The sequence below is a fragment of the Helobdella robusta genome (genome assembly GCF_000326865.2).
Source record: "Helobdella robusta unplaced genomic scaffold HELROscaffold_13, whole genome shotgun sequence".
In the NCBI taxonomy this organism is placed as follows: Eukaryota; Metazoa; Annelida; class Clitellata; order Rhynchobdellida; family Glossiphoniidae; genus Helobdella; species Helobdella robusta.
In genome coordinates this window covers 2,877,375-2,886,551 of record NW_008703718.1, presented here as the reverse complement: position 1 = coordinate 2,886,551, position 9,177 = coordinate 2,877,375, and the positions used below count along the sequence as shown (strand labels likewise).

Here is a 9,177-nt window from a genome sequence, read left to right as displayed (position 1 = left end):
CACACACAAACACACGCACTAAATAAAGTTAATAACTTGCCACTGGTGTACCATGTATGATCTAAAAATAGTTTTATATGTATATATTCATTTATTTATTTTTTCAATTGTGAGTTTGTTCATTCATTCATTCATTCATTCATTCATTCATTCATTCATTCATTCATTCATTCATTCATTCATTCATTCATTCATTCATTCATTCATTCATTCATTCATTCATTCATTCATTCATTCATTCATTCATTCATTCATTCATTCATTCATTCATTCATTCATTCATTCATTCATTCATTCATTCATTCATTCATTCATTCATTCATTCATTCATTCATTCATTCATTCATTCATTGGGTAGTTCGCTCGTTCGTTCGCTCGCTCGATCACTCATTCATTCATTCGTTTGTTCGTCCATTCATTCATTTATTAAAAATGACGTTTACCTATTTAAATAATTTTCCAATAGTTTTAATCCCAATGCTTGAGTTGTTTTTCTTTTTCTTTCTTCACCCAAGATTTTTCGATCTGTCATTCCGCTTAGTATTGCATTTGCATTTTATTGTACACTAATTTCACTAATTTTTATCTTTTAAACACACCACATACACACGCACACACACACGCACACACACACAAACACACACACAAACACACAAACACACACTTATATATATATATATATATATATATATATACGCATGTACTATTTATTTAAAAATGCATAATCTCATTTTTACACACTTTTACTGAGATGCAACATTGATAGATGTTAATTTGCATTTAATTTTTTATTGAAGTTTTTATTAGTAAAGGTGTACTTGTTTTCAATTGACTTTTTTAATAAAAAAAAAAAAACTTGAAAACAATAAGTGATAATAGTAATAATGATTGTTTTGTATGGTTTTATGTGCCACTTGGTGGTTAAGAGCCACTCTTTCTTAGTTTTTCCTACGTTAAGTCTTTTTTTTTTGGTTTTTGGTTTTGCTGTTTTTGTTTTCATTTCTTTGGGACTTTCTACTCCATCTTTGGTGACTACTTTTGCATAGCTCGAATGTTCGCAGCCGATTCCAAGACCCATCCGTTTCCGTTCAAGACCCATCCGTTTCCGTTCACGAGGTTCACTTGGAGAAGGATGCAACAAAATCACGGAATTGACCCTTTCAGGAAAAATATTAGGATTGGTAGTTGATATTTCAATTTCTTAGAGATTTGTTTTTTTTGTGTCGACAAAATAAATTTGCTAAAGTGCTGATTCTGGTTTATAAATAAGTGAGAATGAGCATTACACGTGTGAAAGTAGATGGTAAGATACGATTTTCTGCTGGTGGGTTTACCATTTTTCCAACGGTTTACATTCATCGATTCAACTACCCAAGATAAGATAAAGATTTTACAAGCATGGCTAACAAAATGGATTTTTTTAATTTATTTGAAATAGTTTAAAAAGATTACCATAACATATAAACAATTATCATTATATACTGAATGTCCGTTAAACTGAAAGCACAATATAAAGGATTACAATGTTGTTTAGTTGACTGTTTTATACATTGGTACATAAGCAGACATACATACCCACAATTGCCACACACAACACACGCACACAAAAACACACACACAACACACATAATCTATTTAGTTAGAAATCGAATGAATATACACATGACAGATAGATTGGCGATTACGTTACATAGTTAGTTTTATTATGTACATGAACTGTATTAGGCTAGAAATTTTAACAATAATAGTCAATAACAACAATACTAATATAATATCAAAAATAAGGATAGTAATAATGCTTAATCACAATATAATAGTTATTTATAATAATAATTATGACATTCAGTAGCAACAAAACAATAATAAAATACAGTAATTATATTTAATACATACATTGTCCTTTCAAAACCCTGGCGTAGGGACCATAAAATTTGCCCTGGGCTAACACCCACTTGTAGCCCCCGACTAAAATTTATAAATTTCGGCACCATGTACACCAATTTATTTCCACATAAAGTTTTTTAAATTTAATTTCAATTTACAAATTGTTAATATAGTATTTTTGTATTTTGAAGTACTTGAAATGGCACCGCGAGAATTAGCCCACCCACCCAGGTTTGTCCACCCCAACCCCCCCTGCTATGCCACTGACTAATTTTCAAATTTTTATTCATTAAAATTTTCCAAACCATAGAACTAATGAGGGTAATTGGCAACATTTAATTGAAATTAATTAATTTTATAATAACATTTATATCAGCAATATTTAATGAAAATTAATTAATTTATATTAATTAAATGTTCATTTCATTCAACTGACGAGATTGAGAAAAATTACATTTTAATTTCTAGAAAATTTATTAAATTTTGTGTAAATGTTTATTATTCTAAATAATTGAAGTAATAATAGAATAATTAATTATAACTTAATTAGTTAAATTAATGAAACAATGATTGAATGAATAAATGAATTAATTAAACCAGGGGTGGGCAAACTATAGCCCGCGAGGTCTTGTTCGCCAAAAAGGTCATCAGCCAAACATTATGACCAAAAAAAGAAGCCACAAATCTTAAAAAATTCTCCCCGGGTCGAAAAAATTTGCTATTTAAGTACTTATGCAACCCTTCAAAGTTAAAATAGTTCTTAATGCGGCCCTCACGGCAAAAAGTTTGCCCACCCCTGAATTAAACGATTGAAAACATGAATAGGTGAACGAAAGAATGAAAAAATAAACAAACAAATTAATACAACAGAATATTGAAAACTTATTTTTAAATTGCAAATAGCTGCAAACATAAATTCATCTTAAATTTGGGTATTTTCATTAAATAAAAAATCTTTAGAAATAATTAATTAATTATAAATGATGTAGATACGCATTACGATGACTCTGAATAATTAGGAATTACCATTTACCTAATTTCATTATTTCTGCTGATTTTTATCATTCAATATAATAAAATTATAATTATTACTATTATTATTATTAGTTATATATTATTATTATTATTTTATAATAACAATTATTTTTACAATTGCTCAGTTATGTGGATGTGATTGTCGACATGGAGGAATTTCGTATCTGTTGTTGTTTTCTTCTTCACTGTTGATGAAATTCATAAAAATTCACTATCTTCAAACTTTTCCACTGATTGAACAATATTTTCAAATGCTCGTACGTACATGGAGCGTATGCGATCAGAGTCTGATTTTTGCACAGGCACCATTTGAAGCAAGTCAGTGCGCAATAACAACGCCAGGTACGGCACCTCTATTGCGTGAACTAATTATTTACGAAATGGGTTTACAGAGTTTTAATGATTGTAAGTTGATTAGCACGCACACGCACGTACTCACATACACACTAATACACACCGCGAAACACGTACATGTACACACACACACGTACACTCACACGCATATACAACCTGCTGTAGATGAGATTCATACATGGAAAGTGACGTGGTGGAACTTGGCATGACTTCACCCGGATACATACCCTGCTTTGTTGGTGTTTATTTAACTTGAATGAAAATAATCAGGCTCAGAAAATAAACAGGTTCAACTGATTATTTGAAAACATGATTAATGATGTTTCAAACTAAAATATCAATAAGTATTTTATTTTGTATAAACATAAAAACGTGTTAAGATGCAAGTTTTGGATCAATTATAACAAACAAAATAAGTTCTTGAAAGATTACGGCAAAATATATCAGTATAGAACGAACAGCAGAACAGTGATCCTTCATCAAATTGATTCCGGGGTATCCAGCGGGCCCAATGATGGGAGCACTACTCATGTGCTGCTGGTACATGCTGCTGCTGCTGCTTGCAAGGCGGGATGACATGGCGTTGTATGGAATGCTGGCTGCTAGGGTTCGACGATGTTCATGTCATAACATTATAACATTAACGTTACCGTCATTACGTTACGTCGTTTGTTATTGTTGTTATTCGGAAAAAACTGCAGTTTTTTTTATGTAAAGCGAATAAATTTGGGAACGTGTCTTGCAAGGGTGTGAATTTTTTCGCTGGCAATCGAATGTGTGTTTATTGGTTTTTATTGTGACTCGTTTGTTTCAGCGTGATTTCATGCAGCATGCCTTGAAAATAAAAATTCACTGAACATGTTATCTGAAATAATAAAATAACAAAAGCAACAAACAACATTGTCGAATGTAAAACTGCAACAGCAACAGAAGCACAAAAAAAGAAAAACAACACAACACAAAAATATTCAAAAAAATTGACTACATACATTCGGCTGCTGAATCAATTTTTGACGAGCATGAAGATGGGGACAATTGACCTGGTGAATCTGACCTCATTTCTGAGCCTGAGTTCAAACGAGACGAATATACATTTGCCTCTTCTTGGCCTTTATTTATGTTCTTCTTGAAACGAATGCGTTTGTTTCCGAACCAGTTAGCTACCTATTTAGCAAGTCATTACAAGATCCGTTAACGTTGGATTGGATGTAACATTCACAAAGAAATATTATTATCTTGGGTTAAATATCATTTTTTTTAATTTAAAATGTTAATATCTGTTTGAATTTTTCTGAATTTTCATGTTTGATCATCGTTCGCCACACACAGAGATGACATGTGTAAGTATTGTCATCGGTACAATACATCTTTATGATTGTTTTATTGCTCTATTTATGACTTTTCATTGTTCGCATTTATACTTTCATTATTATTTAGTGTCTGATGTTTTGTTTGCTCCGAAGATGCGTGAGCGTGTGCGTAATGATATTAATATTGCATCTGATTCGTTTGCTTTAGCAGGCACTGGCATTATTTATCCACATTTGAAAAATGTGCCAAGGTTGAAATAAAATTTCAACCTTGAAATCGATTTGAAAATTATGAAAAAACTTTAATTAATTAATGAAAAAAAATTATTTTTTAATTAATTAATGAGAAAGATTATTTTTTAATTGATCAATGAGAAAGATGGAAGTGTTGAAAACTTGAGAAACGGTGATGTTGCACTTTTTGGCCAGTTCTTCCTTGGCCTCCTCGCTTGGGTAGGGATTGCTCAGGTGCGAGTAGAAGTACTCGTTCAAGATTTCTGTTGCCTGCTTGCTGAAGTTTCGTCTTTTCCTCCTGAGGTTTTTTTAATGTATCGCTTGTGGAAACTTTCAAAAAAATCATACACACGCAAACCAACTCGGTCTCACATATAAAATCATTTTCTTTTTCTCCTTACCCACACACACACACACACACACACACACACACACACACACACACACACACACACACACACACACACACACAACATCATACTCTCATATTATACATGCAAGTAAACCACAAATAATACAATTATCGCAATGCAAACAATTTCATCTACTTTCAACAAAACAAAAACAAACAAATAAGAATTATAAAAACCAATCACACTCTCTTTCTTCTATCAAACATTTCCTACCATTTCCTCTTTTTCTCTTTTTCCATCTTTCTTGCTTTTTTTTTCTCTCTCTCTCTCTCTCTCTTTCTCTCTCTCTCTCTCTTTCTTTCTATATCCATTCATCTTCTCCTTTTTTATGCTCATTCGCTTTCTCTTTTCTTCTTTTTTGGTTTCTCGCCTGCCCTTTTTTCTCTCTTTTTTATTTTGAAATCTTCTCATTTTTCGCTTCGTTCTCTCTCTCTCTTTTTCTTTCTCTCTCTCTCTCTCTTTCTTCCTTCTTCTTATACATCGATTCAACTCCAAAATTTCTTCCGAGCAACCGACCTGGCATCGAGGAATCTGGATCTGAGGATCATGACGGCCTCACACGTGCTTTGCTTCAGCTGCAGCTCGATGGCGGTGAACTTCCTCCTGATGATGGTCACCATCCGGTCAATCTCCTTAGCCGCTATCGGCCTCGTCCTACTCTGCTCCTTCAACAAGTTCACCACGTGAGATGTGAATTCCGAGCAGGCCTGATGGTGTGGTTGTTTATGGCTGTTTATGTATGGATGTGTCTGTGTCTAAATCTGTGTGTGTGGCTGTGTGTGCCTAAATATGTTTGTGGCTGTTTACGTGTGGATGTGTGTGTGTGCGGTTGTTTATTTGTGGATGTGTGTGAGTGTGCTTGTTTTTGTGAGGATGTGTGTGTGTGTTTAATTGTGTGCGTGCGCGGGGTTTCTGTGAGTGAGTGTGTGTTTTGGTGTATAGCATAAACAAATGGATTATTTAGATTGAAGAATGGTAGACCGATTGATAGATTGATTGGTTGTTGGCGATAACTTGTTTGATTGGTAGAAATGTTAACCCTTTTTTTAAAACCCAAAATGAAAATTTTTTGAAACACAAAAATAAAGAATCACTCTACTAAACATTACGAAAACAAATTATTATGGTATGTAAATATGCGCCTGTGTTGTGAGGTGCTTTTTGTCTCTGTATATCTACTTGCACGGGCTGGATGTTGTGGTGTTACGGTAAATGTATCACAGTATCACATTATTGAATAGTACGGAAAGCTGTTTGGAATTGAACTGAGCCATGCATGTAAATACTTAAGAGGTGATAATTGCGAATGAATGAGACAACTTGTGACTTATTTGCAAACATTTCAAGTATCTCTTCAAGTGTTTCTTCCTCTCTCGAACTCCTCATTTGCTGCAGCGCAATTAAAGACGCCATTTATAAACGTTTAAAAAATTTACAGTCTGAACTTAAAATAAACTGATAGGAATTCTATCAAAATAAAATTATATTAATGTAAGGCTCTGAGTGTAAGCAATTTATGAATGTAAATAAGTGAACAAGTAGACACATAAATATTAATAAGTATGTACTGTACTCTGCACTTAAACGCACGCACAAAAACAACGTACACACACACACACCACACACACACACACCACACACACACATATACACACGCACACACAAGAACAACCGTTGAACAGACCTGTTCATACTTCTCCAGCTCCGTATGATATATCTGCCTAATCTGAGCCAGTTTGGCTCTGTAGTCAGAATGTTCGATGGCGTTTTCTGGGGAGGCACCACCACCACTACCCGAGTAGGCCGCCTGGTTCATCGTGTCTGCTACTCTTGGGTCCCTCGATTTTTCAGGACCAGCCACCCCCTCAGCTATCAACATGTTGTCCAGTCGCATCAGCTGGGGATCTTGCGGCTCGTCGTCTTGTGGACCGCGGATGCTGAGAACTGCGGGCATGGAAGATGTATAATTTGAAAGGTTTCAAAATGTTAGTAATTATTTTATTTACATTTAAAATTTGATAGAAATATGAAAAACATGTTGTTTAATGTGATGTTGGCTTTCGATTTCTTAGAATATTTTTAAAATAATTACATACCAGCAAATGTTAATACTTTTGTTCATCATTCTGAAAGTGTTTGAAATGTATAGAAATATTTACCTACCTACCTACCTACCTACCTCCCTACCTACCTACCTACCTACCTACCTACCTACCTCCCTACCTCCCTACCTACCTACCTACCTACCTCCCTACCTACCTACCTACCTACTTACCTACTTACCTACCTACCTACCTACCTACCTACCTACCTACCTACCTACATGAAACCGTTAGTGCATTTAGGACAAATAAAAAAAGAAATGTAATAAATATACTGAATGATAAATATTTTTGAAAAATTAAAATATAGTAAAACAACTTTTAACTTTACTCTCACTCACTCTCTCTCTTTCTCTCTTTCTCACGCTTTCTCTTGTTTTTTCCTTTTGCTCTGTTTACTTTACTTTATTCTCATTCTCATCATTCTTGTTCTCTCTTTTCTTTTTCTTTTCTCGTCCCTTCCCCCTCCCCCCCCCCTCTCTCACGCACACACACGCACACACACGCACACACATTTTCCCTTTCTCCAGCCTATTTAATCATGCAGCAGTTCATGCCTAACAACTAATTTCAAACACAATTTACCGCCATCTTCCAAAAAATAATTTGTCGCCATGGAAACATTCGCGAACACGTGACGAGTTTGCGCGCGCGCGCGTGGTGTCACGTGATGTGTTCGTATCCAATTTTCTATAACCGATGTTTTATGCTGATAGCTTCATTTCAATGTTATCCCATTGTTTCTTTTTAAATATTTATGTTTAATTAATTAAACTGGGCGAAATTAGGATGTCAAATAGATGGAAATCCAACCTTCATCACGACTGCCTGTCGTTTCAAGTGGAGTGACAAAAACCATCCACATTTATTCATTCACAAATTAATTCAATTATAAATGTATAGATAAATATATATGCTGGTATCAAATGCAAACGAAATACCCCAAAATACCTTATAATACCCGCACTGTGTGAACAACGGATGTCTTATATTGTGTCTGTTATATTGTATTTACAACTAGAGCTAGACAGATAGCACAGATCCAGGCAACAAAAGAGACACGCACACAAGAGGACATTGAATGTGTGACATAATCAAAGTGCATGCATGATAAGGAAGAGGAGTGGAATGTAGCAACAACATGTGTTCGTTGTTCTGTCTGTCTGTTGTAGTTGTTGCTGTGAGATATTCAACTGGGGTCTTGCAGTTAACTACCTTCAATGACATGATTGACATGATGAAAATTGCTTCAGTTTCCATACGGACCAATGAAAAGTTTTACCCCCCTCCCCCCCTCTCTCACATTCTCTCTCTCATTCTCTCACATTCTCTTTCTCTCTTTTTTGTACTTTTCAATTTTATATTATAATTCACGTTTTATATTTATTGAGTTTTAAAATATGCTTGCAAGGAATAGAAAGAAAGTTGTTACAGACGATTTCAAATTTAGAGAAATTTGTTCATACTCAAATTTAAAAAATTTAAACAGAGACGCTACCAAGGTAGGATTTTGTTTATAAGAAAAAAAAATAACAGAGAAAAAGTTAGCAAACAAACAAACAAGCAAAATATTGAACGAAATAAAAACAAACAAACAAACATATAAATAAACCAACCAACGAACGAACAAACGAACAAACGAACGAACGAACAAACAGACAAACACATATCGCGCCTAGCACAGATGTAACATAAAAGTAATAGAGCGTGGTGTATGTAAGCGATGAAGCACTTCAAACACTCTGTATAAATCTGTGGAGATTGTTTGTAAATCTTCTTACTACTAATCAGCTTTATATTTATTTGCTGAAATTGTTTTTATCTATTTTATTTTATTTGCTTAAT

General features: G+C 34.0%; 1 protein-coding gene across 1 annotated transcript; it reads right to left on the bottom strand.

Annotated features, from left to right (window-relative positions):
• Window positions 1–4,254: 4,254 nt before the first annotated feature.
• On the bottom strand, window positions 4,255–7,184 carry HELRODRAFT_73759 (hypothetical protein; the record flags this gene model as incomplete). The annotated part of the gene is made up of 4 exons (XM_009014303.1): window positions 4,255–4,437; window positions 4,980–5,115; window positions 5,747–5,937; window positions 6,915–7,184. The coding sequence occupies 4 exons, from the start codon at window positions 7,182–7,184 to the stop codon at window positions 4,255–4,257; spliced, it is 780 nt and encodes a 259-aa protein (XP_009012551.1).
• Between the last annotated feature and the right edge of the window lie 1,993 nt (window positions 7,185–9,177).